The 15,001-nt window shown below is 42.0% G+C and overlaps 2 protein-coding genes across 2 annotated transcripts; one reads left to right on the top strand and one right to left on the bottom strand.

Moving 5' to 3' along the window:
* Positions 1-2,731: 2,731 nt before the first annotated feature.
* LOC103972473 (S-adenosylmethionine synthase 1-like) lies at positions 2,732-4,536 on the bottom strand. Its single transcript, XM_009386826.3, has 2 exons — positions 4,214-4,536; positions 2,732-4,147 (listed from the first exon to the last, which is right to left on the bottom strand). Exon 2 carries the CDS (start codon positions 4,139-4,141, stop codon positions 2,972-2,974), a length of 1,170 nt encoding a protein of 389 aa, XP_009385101.2. The 5' UTR covers positions 4,142-4,147; positions 4,214-4,536; the 3' UTR covers positions 2,732-2,971.
* Positions 4,537-7,000: 2,464 nt separating this feature from the next.
* LOC135597808 (chalcone synthase 2-like) lies at positions 7,001-8,785 on the top strand. Its single transcript, XM_065091320.1, has 2 exons — positions 7,001-7,208; positions 7,736-8,785. Exons 1-2 carry the CDS (start codon positions 7,031-7,033, stop codon positions 8,725-8,727), a joined length of 1,170 nt encoding a protein of 389 aa, XP_064947392.1. The 5' UTR covers positions 7,001-7,030; the 3' UTR covers positions 8,728-8,785.
* The last annotated feature ends 6,216 nt before the right edge of the window (positions 8,786-15,001 follow it).

Genomic DNA, 15,001 nt, shown 5'->3' with positions numbered 1-15,001 from the left:
GGCCTTTGACTGATTGTTGATCCATCGTGCGCTGTTACTTCACCGTCTGATCAGATCGTTCGGCGTCTCAAATTTTAACTTGCGAGGTAGGTTATCAGGCAGCGACGTATAGGTCTCCATTCTCCATTCTCCAATTCGTAACTGCTTTCCCCGAGGAAGAAAAGATCCGTCGGTGGCACGTGACCGCTTCATTGTTATTAATGTGCACGCAGGGGATCGGTATGGCGGGAATTGGAAGGGAGCGTTATATGGTTTCGCGACAGGTCTAAATTCGGGTGCACAAACTGTGTAAGATTACGTTAAATCTCAATGACGAAAAATAGAATACTAAGATATCGATATCTTAGTTAACTCACTTATTTAATAAAATTATAATATTCAGAAATATATTTAATAAATAAATAAATAAAAATTAGTACTGATTTATAAGAATAAGAAAGGCATATAAAATTATTTAAATTATAGAAAAATAAAATCATTAGTCATATTATAAAATTTTAGAAAAAAATTAAAAATAGAATAAGGATTGAAACAAATATATTATTTAGTTATATGCTTGAAAGATTGATCATAAAAGTTATTTATTTATTAAGATAATTAATAAAAAATAAGGGAGAGAAATAATATTTGTATATGTTTTTATTAAACTAGAGAAAGTCATTTCGAGAGATTTATTATAGTGATTTTAAAATAAAAAGTATATCTATTGATTATATTAATTTTATTAAATATATGTATGATGATGTGGTATTAGAATTATAAAGAATATATCTAATAAGTTTTCTGTTAGCATAGATTTATATCAGGAATATGTTTTGTTTTTTTATTAATAATTAATGAACTTACTAGTTATTTAATATGATGGGTTGGTTAATGATAAAATTATTTTGGTTGCAAGGGTCCAAATGAAATTAATTATAAGTTTGAGATGGTAAGTCTAAATGTTTTAGATCAAGTAGGACTAAAAAAAAATTTAATAAAAATTTGAAGTATCTTGGATTAACTATTTAACAAGACAAAGTAAAAGCGAAATGGTTAAAATAATGAAAAAGTCTTGTTTGATTATTTGATATATTTAAAATCAAAATAAAAATTTGTAAGACAATTGTGACACTAATAATACTTTTATAAATCTGAGTGTTGGGTAATTAAGAAATAATATATACAAAAAAAATATATTATCAAGATAAAATATTGAGATGGATGTGTGAAGTTATCAAGAAAGATAAAGAAAGAAATATTAAGCATCGACGATAGAGAATAAGATAAAGTAAATTATCTAAGATAATATAAACATATGTTTAGGAGACATTCGGATACGAGAAGAGATAAAGAAAGACCAAAGAAAATTTTAATAGAAATTATGAATAAAGAATTAAGTAATCTCAACTTAACTAAATATATAATAGTTTAAAAATATTAAATATTTTGAATAAAGATTATAATAGAAATTATGATAATAAATATATTCATACAACTAATCTCAAATAATTGGGACATTCAATTTTAGTTTTATAGTAGTAGTAGTAGTCGTGGCTTTATAAACTTTTACAAAATTGAAGTTGGCTTCGAATTTTTTAAGAACAAATACTATCATGTTTTTTAGTTCTTTTCAAACTTGACACGAACATCTATTTATATTTATCCATGAATTGTAACATCAATTACGCACATTAACTGGTCTTTTTTTATTTAAATGTTATGTTTTTACCTATAACATGTTGATGCATGACAATGTCATCAGATCCAAACTCAAGGATGACTTATTAGTATCAAAATTGATCATCAATTTATGTTGCTAGATCGATGAGACTTGACCTATTTTTTTAGAATTATATATATATATATATATATATATATATATATATATAATTGTTCAAGGCGGATATATAGTGCTAAGGAGAAACTTTGGCTAGTCCAATGATAACAGCAAACACTCTCGATGCATTGTTTGGTTATGACACATCAGCCACTTGATATTGTGTCAAGTGCATAGAGAGCGAGCTTTGGTGTATCGCATTAGACACGTCACACATACACATGTTGCTCGATTGGAATGCATCAAATACAATGAAACACTTTAACCAGCCACAATGGACAGTATCGAGAGAGTATGAAGATCTCTAATCGACAAGGAAACATTTTGCCGAATGAGAATGCAACAAGCACAAGAATTTATTTTGGCGATAAAGGTTGCATCAGATGCTTCTTGAGAGGGCTTTTCTTTTGTATATTAGGTAGCATCAAGCGCCAGTGAATCTTTTGATGGTGAAGAATACCTTTTTGTATACTCCACTCTGGTTACATCAAATATTTCGTATGCTATACTTGAGATTAAGATGCATCAAATGCAATGAGATTGCATCGAACAACGCTTTGGATCGACTCCTAAGGCACTGGGCAGAGTTGAAGTGACCTGCCACTGTTCTTCGACAAGGATGATGCTCTTTCCGACTGAAAACCCAAAGCAGCAGCACCAGTAGGGCACAGCCAAAGCAGTGCGCAGAGTTTTAAGTGACCTGCTTCTGTTCTTCAGGAACTCAAAATCCAAAGCAGCAGCGACGATAGGCACACTCATTTTGAACCACGAAATGTTTCGAGACGAATAAAAGGTGTGCAATCTAAATCACTAATGGCGCACTCATTCTCATGCCTACAGGCACACATGATGGATTCAGATGAAAGGTGCTTCCGATCATGGATGGGAGGACAAAACTGGAGCGAGTTGGTGGGACGCATCAGGTGCTTCATTCTGCACATTCAAATGAACGGGAGAATGCTTTCATCCTGGTGCAGAATGATAACAAAGACAAAAGCGACGTCCTCGACATCGATGGAAGCAGAGGCAATGGATCACAGAGAGAAGAAGACTAAAAGCAACAACATGGTCTGCTAGAGCTCGTAACTGGGAAGAATCCAGACTGGTGGAGTTGAAATGCGAGCATCAGATTGATGCTTGGTGGCTCGAGCCTTAGTTCGCTTTCAGAACCTTGACTTTCTCCCATGTGAAGTCAGGATCGTCGCGGCCAAAATGGCCATAGGCTGCAGTTTTCTGGTACCTCAAGTTGCCGCCCCTCTTCAAGTCGAGGTTGATCGCGATCATCCCCGGCCTGAAATCGAAGCTTTCTTTGATCAACGCCAGTATCTCTTTGTCAGGTATCTTCCCCGTTCTGTAACTGTCCACGAACACCGACAGCGGCTCCGGCACGCCGATGGCGTAGGAAATCTGAACGATGCACCTCCGAGCAAGTCCAGAAGCCACCACGCTCTTCGCGGCCTGCCTCGCGATGTAAGCGCCGCTGCGGTCCACCTTGGTCGGATCCTTCCCTGAGAAGGCGCCGCCGCCATGGGCTCCCCAGCCGCCGTAGGTGTCGATTATGATCTTCCTGCCGGTCAGCCCTGCGTCGCCTTGAGGCCCGCCGATGACGAAGCGACCCGACGGGTTCAAGTGGAATATGGTCCTGTCGTCGATGTACTTGGCGGGGATGACCGGCTTGATGACATGCTCTTTCAGGTCCATGGCGATCTGCTCGTTGGTCACAGACTCGTCGTGCTGGGTGGAGATGAGCACGGTGTGCACCCGCACGGGCACCATCGCGCCGCCTTCTTTCCGGTACTCGACGGTCACCTGAGTCTTCCCGTCGGGCCTGACCCACGGACACGTCTGGTTCTTGCGCACCTCCGTGAGCTTGGCGCCGAGCTTGGTGGCCAGGACGTGGGTGAGGGGCATCAGCTCCGGCGTCTCGTCCGTGGCGTAGCCGAACATGTGGCCTTGGTCGCCGGCGCCGATTTCCTCGGGCTTCTTCGTGAAGTGCCCGTGCACTCCCTGGGCTATGTCGGGGCTCTGCTCCTCGATGTTAACAAGGACCTTGCAGCGGTCGGCGTCGAGGCCAACGTCGGCGGTGACGAAACCGATGTCTCGGCAAGTGTCACGAACAATCTTCTCGTAGTTTACCTGGGCCTTGGTGGTGATCTCGCCAAACACCATCACCATGTTGGTCTTGGTGCAGGTCTCACAAGCGACCTTGCTTTCAGGGTCCTGTTCCAAGCAGGCATCAAGTATGGCATCGGAGACCTGGTCGCAGAGCTTGTCGGGGTGGCCCTCGTTGACAGACTCCGAAGTGAAGAGGAAGCTATCCATCCGTAACTAAAACATACCGATCCATCAAGAACAAGGCGAACATCGAAGTGACAGAGAAAGGAACTGCCGTACCTGAGAGAGACAGAGAGAAAGGTTCGCTTTCCTCGGCGTTGGAGAAGGAGGAAGAGGGCAGGAGCGGAAGCAGGAAGAAGCAGTCCCCGCCACAAGAAAGGAAGTCCGCTTAAAACCGTGCACGGCGTCGCGTGTGACTCACTCACCCCTTACCTCTTCTTGCCGAAGAGTGACCGGAGTCCGGAAGAGAGTGGATTGGGTGCGGCCCGTGGCCGCTACCGCTGGTGGCTGATAACGTTCCGTTGGTTTGGATCAGCGGCTGACACGTTATCCTCTGGTTCGGCAAGAGCGAGTTTTGGGCGATGACGGGCTGCCTTGTTCTTGTTTGGTAACAGAGGGAATAAGAATATATTTTTTAAATAAAAGAAAATAAAATCCTCAAATTTATACTATTAAAATTATTTATATGAAGCTATACATATGTTTTAAATTGGATAAAAATCTTTTTCTAAAGCTCATCGAGATCCGATTTCAAGATCTTACTATCTACATTGAAAATTATAATCGATATTATAAAATTTATGTATCTAACTCTCAATCCCGACAAATGGATCACTAATTTTCTAAGCATTAAAATTGATCTAATGATATTTCTAATCTCAAATTTTTCTTTTTATCAAAATTTTTTTTGTATCAATTTGATAAAAAGCTGATCAAATAGTTTAAGTCCGATCAATTATGATAATTACATTTTTTTATTCTTAAGTATGCAAATAGTTAATTTTAATTATATTTTAGATAAAAAAAATAAAAAATATATATATATACTCTATTATTAATTAATAGATAATCGGATGATATATATTTGAGTTTAACTCGTAATCTAACGACTTAAGCCTTTGTGTTAAATTAGTGTCTCATTATTAATGTTCTATCAGAATAACCTTGCGATTGTGAATATTACTAATCATCATTAATGGAGTTAGATATATTGATATAGAATGAGTTTGTGAATATTAATGACTTCTCCAAACTGAGCATTAGAACAGTCGTGCTTGGAATTCCGGGGGAGAAAGACGATAAGATCATTGCAGTTTGTGCTGATGATCCTAAGTTTCGTCACTTCAATGACCTTGACCTTAATGAGCTATCTCTTCGTCGTCTTTAGATCCGGAGCTTCTTTGAAGAGTACTGCATCCTGCCAGATCCATCTTTTAACATAACAATCGAGCTTCTGGTCTTTTTCGGTTTAATTTTTTTTTCTGCAGCAGGAAGAAATGCCAGAATCCTTGACAGGTTCTCGATTAATTCTCGCCTGCTAGTACTGCTCTTATGATCTATCTTTGCGGCCCGAGCAAACTCGTATCTCCTCTTTCCCAAATTAGTCCTTTTTTTTTTTCGAATTAATTTTTCGGAAACTGGATGGTTATTACGGTGATGATCATACTTCTTTTTGCTCTCTACTTTAACTTTTGTTATCTGTTGGATAGATGCTCGTTATTTAGCTCGTGGTGGGTTTTAATTACCTACGGTTCACTTTAGTTTTAACCATTTCTCGTTTAATCTAAATCTTAATTCTTTTAACTAAAAGATGTGATGACTATCACATGAAAAGGGCCAACGATGACTGTGAAAAAAAGGGAGAAACAACAGTGATAGTTGAGAGTAAAAAATAAAGAGAAGAAAGAAAATACAATACAGAATCATCTAGTGTCCTCGTATCAAATTAGATTAGATTTACAGTGAATTTTTGCTATTATTACTCGGGAAGATTTTGAATATTGTGCACGGTAACATAATTCTTGTATCTCAATTATTCTTTTATGATTATTACTTAGATTTTGAGCATGAGATTTTTGTATTCATTATTTTTATAGCAAATTTTCTCCATGATATTTATTATATCTTAATGTTCTATTTGATTATAATTTTTATTTAATTCTATCATGTATTAAGACGTGCTTATATTTGTTTGTATACAAATTTTTTTCTTATCAAGTTTATGCAGATGTAATTATAGTTTCATGTGGAGGTAAGACACAAGATGGCAACAGTTCATTCAGTGTAGATACACAACTTGCTTAAAAAGTAATTAAAATACAAGATGTCTGAGTAGGTAAGAAAGGTCCTTTATAGTTTTTAAAAATGAGAATTTGTAGGTGTACCCGATCGATAATCCATCTATAATCATTTTATTCACATTTTTTTCAAAGGCGTTTTTATGGCAATTGATTGGTATTCACAATATATACTCAGTTTTCTTAAATCACAATGTACGTCAAAGAGTAGAGATCGTTATCTTCTTGGAGAACGTATCTGGTGAACTTACCCGTAGGCAATGCTCTGTTAGGTTGACTTTTCTTGTATTCTAAATGATGAACACCAGATGAAATGAAATAAGCAAGATTCCCGAGTTCACGGTCAAAGAAATCAAACCCGCCCACCAATGACTCTTCGATGCTGACTGCAAAACCGAAATAAAAGAAGCATCATTGCGTGCTTAACGAATTATATCCCTAGTTAGAACTCAGATCTATATCACACCCCTAAAAAAGAATTCATAGCGATCCACTGTTCTCGTGAGATGTGCAGGTGATAGATAGTTGTGTCACCTACCACATGATCTTATCTTAGTGGGAGACTCGTTGATCGATCTCCATCAAAAATCGTTGAGCCATCAGCGACACTGGGATTGTAATCTTTCCAAGACGTGAAGAGTTTAGCGTGGTATCGATTAGTCGTGCTATCTATCACCCGTCTCTTCTACTTGACTTGGTGTATGTGAACTCGTCGGTATATATAGACGAGAATAGCAGGTCTGAGGTGCATAGCAGAAAGCGTTTCCTGGGCAGCAGCACAGCTCAGTCGACGTCTAAAATGGCGAGCTTCCGTGCCAGTCGCAAGGCTCAGAGCTCTGATGGCCCCGCAACCGTCTTGGCCATCGGAACTGCGAACCCTCGCAACGTAGTGGATCAGCTCGCATACCCTGACTTCTACTTCCGAGTCACCAACGCGGACGACAAACAAGAACTCAAAGACAAGTTTAAGCGCATCTGTAAGACCTCGTCTTCCTCCCCACCCCTTACACCATCTTGTCTCACCAGCTCTCTATCGCTTCAGCTGCAGCAAATACGCCACTAACGTTTGCGTGCAGCATTTTTGGCTTCTTGGTGGTTCGAGTATGATAACGAGACAGTAAGAACGAGCTAATTAACCTCATAACTATTACATAGTTATGTAAATGTTAGAAACTTCCATGTGTGCATGCATGGCTGGTTTCTGGATCTCAAAGCACTCGTGTCCTTGATGACCATGTCTTGACACAGACTTACGTGTCTTGTTGCTGACCTGTCGAGACGTGGTTAGTCGAATCATGATGTTGTAGCACATCTAACTGTTGCAATTAATACACACAACATAGAGAGAGAGAGAGAGAGAGAGAGAGAGAGAGAGAGAGAGAGAGAATGTATGGATTATTCTTAGGTGATAGGTTTGAGGTTTCAGAGCTTCTTCTATGATACCGTTGACGAATCTAAGAGAATCGTCGTAACATACATCATGTGTTTTGGCATTTGTGTGAAGGTGACAAGAGCACGGTGAAGAGGCGGTTTATCCACCTCAACGAGGAGATCTTGAAGGCCAACCCCACCATCTGCACGCCGGGGGCGCCTTCCCTGGAAGCTCGGCAGGACATCTTGATCGAGGAGTTACCCAAACTGGGGAAGGAAGCGGCTGAGAGAGCCATCAAGGAATGGGGTCGTCCCAAATCCATGATCACCCACGTCATCTTTTGCTCCACCGCGGGGTTCGACATGCCCGGAGCCGATTACCAGCTCATCAAGCTCCTCGGCCTCTCTCCCTCCGTCAGGCGAGTCATGCTGTACCACGTGGGCTGCTTCGCCGGCGCGTCGGCCCTCCGCATCGCAAAGGACCTCGCCGAGAACAACCACGGCGCTCGCGTGCTGGTGGTGTGTGCCGAGACCACCGCCATCACCTTCCAAGCTCCGGACGACCACAACATATATAACCTCGTCAGCCAAGCTCTCTTCGGCGATGGTGCGGCAGCGATGGTCGTCGGAGCTGACCCGGTCCAAGATGTCGAGAGGCCAGTCTTCGAGATAGCGTCGGCGGCGCAGACTCTGCTGCCGGAGAGCGAGGGCACGATCAAAGGCCACCTCAGGGACGTGGGACTCGACTTGCACTTGCGCAGGGACGTCCCCAAGCTCATCGCGGAGAACATCGAGGAGACTCTGGTGAAGGCGTTCGAACCTCTAGGCATCTCGGACTGGAACTCCCTGTTCTGGATAGCGCACCCCGGCGGGCCGGCGATACTCGACCAAATCGAGTCCACTCTGGGGCTGAAGCCGGAGAAGCTCCGGGCGACGAGAAGCGTGCTCCGCGATTACGGGAACATGTCGAGCGCCACGGTCATCTTCATCATGGATGAGATGAGGAAGCAGTCGGCCAAGGAGGAGCGGGAGAGCAGCGGCGAGGGGCTGGAGTGGGGGGTGCTCTACGGGTTCGGGCCGGGGCTCACCGTGGAGTCCGTCGTCCTCCACAGCGTGCCTCTGTGACTCCTTACGACTACTGCTGCGGTGGGCTCGCATCAAAGATCGGAGTGGAGTTGGTGTTCCTGATTGGGTGTGTTTGACTATGATTACAGTAAGTTTTATGTCGTGTTGTTCTGCTTGCAGTTGTTGATTGATGTTTGAATAAAGATGCACGTTAAAGCTGAAACATGAACAGCACCATCATCTCTCCAGCACCAATCTATGATGAATTAAGTGGCATGATATGTGCAGGCAGTACTTGAGCCTTACTCTTCATCAAATTAATATGATTTTTAATGCTAAATGATGCAAGGGGCAGTGCCAAAGTAGGAAGATAAGTTGCTTTTTAGAAACAGAAAAGAGAAAGAAGAAGAGATTCATATTAATATGTTTTGCGATTACAAGTAATCGGGAGGAGAGGAGAAGAAAGGAGATGAGGAAAGAGGGCAGGAGAGGAGGAAAGATGGCAGAAGATGGGAGGTGACGGGAAGAGAGGGTATACATAGGAGAGACAGGAACAGTTCCTGTGGGCTGCGAGATAGGAAATGTAGATCGGCGTCATCTTGATCGGCCGGCAGTGTTGGCATCAGGTCCTCGTCGCTAGCAGTACCCTCACCTCCTCATCACGAGCGGTCTTGGGCTCCCCTTTCCCCCCGCCCGAACCATGCAGCATCGCACGGCGCCTCGGAGACTAGCCGAGAACGAAGTAAACTCGAGTCGACTCGCGAGTCAGGCCGATTCCACCATTCCAACGTTTCGACGACGGGCCTGCCTCGCTAGGCCTGATCTGGGCCGTAAGATCTCAAGATTCTACGGCCCGGATTGCGAGTTTAACAACATTGGGTGGGACCAAATACCAAATCAGCACAACAATAGATCCGAAACTATGCTATAACGACCACAAAATTTGAAGGTATTATGATTCCGAAATGCATGAGGTCTTAATTAATGGCTTACCCAGCAAGCATACATAATTCGAGGAAAGGATAAGTTAAGCCTACATAATTCGAGGAAAGGATAAGTTTCGCTGCCAATATCATATGTAAATCTACGATAAGACTCAGGTTGATGTCAACTGTCCTAGATGATGTTTCGGTTGTTCTAACACTACCTGGTCAAACAGATCGGATCGTCGACCGAAGCACATTAACATCCTGTTCAGGTTCGATCCTGCTCCCTGCAAGCAGGCACATGAAGAAATAGTAAATTTCCCTATAAAAATCCTCGTGTTCTAAACGGGAATAGAGGAGGAAAAAATACAAAAACCCCCAAGATCATCCATTGATTTGATCATCGGAGAGATCGGGAGGGGTCGGGCGATCGACCGTCAATGGAATTCACCGTAGGTGGGTAACTCGATCTCCCTCTTCCTCTTTTGATGCCATGATGCTTTGATGTCGTACGACCAGGTGCGGATCTCGCCGCGCCGATTGCATCGGCACCGGGAGTCGCTGCTCACCACGGAGCAGTGCGATGTGGAGAGAAGGGGGAGCCGTTTCTCCTCGCCGTCTCGGTCTTCTCGGTAGGTACCGAAGCTGCATGATCACGGTCGATGTGCAGACGACTGCACCGATTTGTTTTGAGCGCGCAAGAACGTATGGTTCTTCTCCCCTTTCTTCTTCTTTCTTCCTCCTCGGGTGGGCGCACGTACGCAACGGTGGCAGCGACGTTTTCACCCGTGGAAGCAGTACCTAAAGATAGGAGATGTGGCCCGGCAGTTTGCCTACGAGGTCCTGCTTGCATACGCCACCAAAGCCGAGACACGGGTATCTAAATTACCACGCCCGATTTAAAATCGAAATAATAAAAGACTAATCGTGATTCTCTCATATTTTATTTTGTGATCCAACTTAATCTTGGAGCAAACAGAACCCTGATAACAGATAAGATTTTACCAAACCCTGATAACAGATAAGATTTTATCAAAAAAAATTTGTTTTATTGAGAGAAATCCTTATGTGAGGAAAATCCTCCCTCCAGTTATTGAAATATTTTTTTTTTATATTTTATTCTTTCCAATATGGTATTATGAGACGAGCGAACTTCACGGTCATTGAAATATGTCATTCACTTCCTATCAGACTCTCTTCTTCATCCGCTGTACAGCGTGTGACACCTTCGCTGCTACCCAACCGTTGCCGTGACCACACCCAGCGTTGCTATCACACAATAACGAGGGCATGTTTTGGTGCGGCGCTCGCCCTTGGTAGTGGATCCCTCTTCAACCCTTGCTCGCTCCTTCCCTCTTCTCCTCCATGCGACCTTCTTCTTTACCAACGTCGCCTGCATTGACCCCAAGCTCGGGTTGTCCGTCGTCGTAGCATCATCTTCATCTGATCTATATTAACTTTATCCTTTGCCTAACTTTCTCCTCTACTACACCTCTGCTACAGTTTTCTCCTCTACTACAACTTTCTCCTTAGAAAAATCCTTTTATTATGTTAAAGAGAATTCTACAATCTAATCTGTATAAATAAGAGACATTAATGTATTCGAGCTTCTTCAATAATTCTTTTTATCTTTGATTCTTTCCATAAACCCACCTCAATTATCGTTAAATAAACAGCACCCAACAATGAGCTAATCAGTTTGGTTCCTCTCGATTATGTCCGTAGACACCAATCGAAGAAGAGATACAGCGAAAGATCAGCGTTGCATGCACGGAGCTCACGTCGGAGTCCGGAGACGTGACGAAGGAGAACAAAGGGCTTATTCTCCTTGTTTTTTCTTTATTGTTACCGAGAAAAAAGGGAGAGGCAAAAATTATCTGACTGATATCCGTAACCTAAAAAAAATGATTTTTCTTTCCTATAGAAACTAATTCCCTATCACACAATTTATTTGTTCAAATAAGTTAATATATTAAATTAATTAGAAATACTTATGATATTTCAGATTTATTGAAACAAGATAAAAGAAAAAATATTTTTTTTTTATTGGAGGAATATGATAAGTAAATTTTGTGTTTTCCACTCACAATCCTCAACGAATCAAAAACATGCAGTTAAAAGTATATCACCAATTTAATAGATAAAAGTAATTTGATAAAGCAATTTCTTTTTCTTTTTTTAATATCCTATTGGAACCTAACCTATTTCCAATAGAACCACAACGAACTTGACTTCTAATCAAACTCCGCTAGTCCAAACCCCTCATATATATATATATATATACACCCCACCGGGCTCTCAAAACCGCTGCTTCGATTCCTAAATCGCCTCCGATCTCGCCGGTGACATGGCGACGGAATTGTTGGGATCGGCGGACGCCGTCGCTTATTTCCCCGTCGTGTACATCAATGACGATCACGAGATTGAGGTGGGATCTGTTCTGGTGCACCCGTCGCTCGGCTTTGATACGTTCCAGGAGACCATCAGCCAGATGATCGGCGTCGCTCGTCACCGGCTCTCCATGACCCTCGTCCGCTCCAATAATATCCGGGCCTTGGGGGAAACCATGCGCATGGTGGCTATCGACGAGGCGTCCGATTTCGCCGCAATCGCCTGCGAGCGGGACTGCTTCGTCCACGCCGTCCGCCTGTCGCGCCGGAAGAGGCGGGGCCGATCCAAGAGGAAGAATCGCGATCCAGGACCGGGGGAGAACGCGGGGCCGAATATTACGATCCTGAGGCGGAACCCGGCGGAATCCGACGTCCTGTACACGGTGGCGGACGGCGTGATGGTGCCTGGTACGGTGGCCGGGCTTGGGCTGTGGGATTACGAGGCTCCGCTCCGGGTCCTCGAGCGGCAGCGGGAGAGGTTCCCGTTATCGACTCCCGCGGCGAGGCCGTCCTGCTACCGGTTCGCGGAATTCGCTCCTCAGCCGGCGCCGCTCCTGTGGTGCGATAATTGCGAGGTGGCCAAGGCGGAGGGCCTTCCGCCGTGTTTTCACCGGTGCGTCCGCGACGCCATCACCGTCTGCTTCCGCTCGGCGGCGGGCCCCATCCAGCGCCCGTCAACGAAGCAAGTCGAAGCTTCCTCTTAGTTATATATATATATATATATATATATATATATATATATATATATATATATATATATATATATATATATATATATATATATATATATATATATACACACACACTCTCTCTTAAAAAAAAAAGACACTTAGGTAGAATTCCATTAGTGATGAAAGGGTTTAGTTTTGTTAGTAATCACAGAGGATTCTTAGTTCTTTCCATTCTTTGTTAGTAAGAAAATGAATAGTATAATTTAATTGATGTCATAATTTGAATTTGATACTTGATCCCTTGGTCTCTTATCTTTAAATCATATCTATAACATATAATTTATATGAACAATTATGGGTAAATTTTCTTTAAAAAAATTAAAAATATATATTTTTATCCTTTTTAATTTGTTTTTATATAACGTGTTGTATTTCCTAAGAGATAATATTATATTTTCCTATCACCTTTCGGCATGCAACCGTCCCTACCACTCATCGTTAGTCCATTGGTGTGATTAATTTTAGTTGGGACAGATACAAGAGACACAAGCCTCGTAGTAGCACATAAGTAATACCTCAATAATAACAAATGAGAAGAGAGCGTAATTAGTAAATGACGATGAAGATGATGACGAGAGATGGAGACGATAAGTAATGGATGTGACGATCAACAAGATGGAGATGAGGGGTAATTATATCAGTTAGAAGATAAGAAAAGCGAAACTAAAAAAACACTTTATAGAAAAATGTGAAATAATTACTTATGATTTAATTCTTATTATTAATGTTTTAAGTCAGGTCAAATCAAATTATATATATATAATTCAGGTCAATTTAATTATTAATATTTATTTTTTATCCAAAAACCATAGAATGTTAAAAAAAATAGCTACTCCGACCAAGATCGCTCGACTTACCACACCCCACCCTCTCTCTCTCTCTCTTTCAAATCTCAATATTATATTTATTTTATCATATATATATATATATATATATATATATATGATAAAAAGAATTATTAAACGAAGCAAGTTAAAGGATAAATGATGGAAACTGTTGGAAAGAATAGAAGATAAAAAGAATTCTTAAAGCCGGTGACGACGGTGGCTACGACGATGATGATAGCTACTGCGACGACGACGACGGCGATGACTGTAGTAGAAGAGAAAGCCATAGCAATGCCGCAGTAGAAGAGAAAAGCTACAGTGATGTTACAGTAAATGAGGAGGAAGCTACAACAGATGATGAAATTATAGCGATATTGCAGTGAAGCTACAACATAGGAGGAAGCTGCAGCGATGTTATAGTAGAGATGCAGCAGAAGAGAAAGCTGTAGCAGAGAAAAAAGCTACAATAGAGGAACAGTAATGAAGCTACAACAAAGCATAGGAGGTAGCTATAGCATAGGAGGTAATTACAACGATGCTACAATAGAGGAGAAAGCTGCAGCGATTTCGTAGAGAAACCTATAGCGATTTGGTCTTAGCAGGACTACACCGGTGAAGAATAAGGCCGCATGGAGGAGAAAAGAAAAAGAGCGAGCAGAGGTTGGAGAGGGATCCACTTCCGAGGGCAAGCAACCAACCGCACCAAAACAGGCCCCATTGTTGTGGCCACACCTGATGGCGACGCCGAGTGTGGTCACAACAGCGACTAGGGTAACAGCGAAGGCATCACACATTGTACAACGGTAATTACAACAGAGGAGGTAGCTATAGCATAGGAGGTAATTACAACGATACTACAATAGAAGAGAAAGCTACAATAGAGGAGGAAGCTGCAGCGATTTCGTAGAGAAACCTATAGCGACTTGGTCTTAGCAGGACTGCACCGATGAAGAAGAAGGCCGCATTGAGGAGAAAAGAAAAAGAGTGGGCAGAGGCCCCCATTGTTGTGGCCACACCTGATGGCGATGCCGAGTGTGGTCACGACAGCGACTGGGGTAACAACGAAGGCATCACGCATCGTACAACGGACGGAGCGAATGAAGAGGGGAGTCCGACGAGGAAGTGAGTCCAGCGAGAAAGATTTCCCAAGCTTCGATGGTCGTAGAATCTCGCCCGTCTCACCTGCTTTGATACCACGTTGAAAAAAATAAAAAATAAAAAAAATTATTGAAAATACTTGAATATATTAACATGTCCCTCTACTATTTATACAGATTAGTAGGATGGATTTTTCTCAACAGAATAAAGGATTTCCCTCGACAGAATAGAGAGATTTTCTCAAAAAATCTTATCAGCTATCATAAACGAGTTTTGGTTTTAGATGGTTTTAGAATAGAATCTGACATTATTTATTTACGAGTTTTGATCTTCAATTTTGATCCGCCCAACAGAAGCATTTA

The sequence above is a fragment of the Musa acuminata genome, chromosome BXJ1-11, assembly GCF_036884655.1.
Source record: "Musa acuminata AAA Group cultivar baxijiao chromosome BXJ1-11, Cavendish_Baxijiao_AAA, whole genome shotgun sequence".
NCBI lineage: Eukaryota > Viridiplantae > Streptophyta > Magnoliopsida > Zingiberales > Musaceae > Musa > Musa acuminata.
Note: the sequence above shows the minus strand (reverse complement) of the source record. Positions and strands in the feature narration are given on the sequence as shown.

What these genes read in the sequence shown, in the direction of transcription:
- LOC135597808 (XM_065091320.1), top strand. Translation starts at nt 7,031, where the DNA reads ATGGCGAGCTTCCGTGCCAGTCGCAAGGCTCAGAGCTCTGATGGCCCC. An exon ending in AGACAAGTTTAAGCGCATCT is followed by an intron (nt 7,209 to 7,735) that starts GTAAGACCTCGT and finishes ATTTGTGTGAAG; the next exon opens with GTGACAAGAGCACGGTGAAG.
- LOC103972473 (XM_009386826.3), bottom strand. Translation starts at nt 4,141, where the DNA reads ATGGATAGCTTCCTCTTCACTTCGGAGTCTGTCAACGAGGGCCACCCC.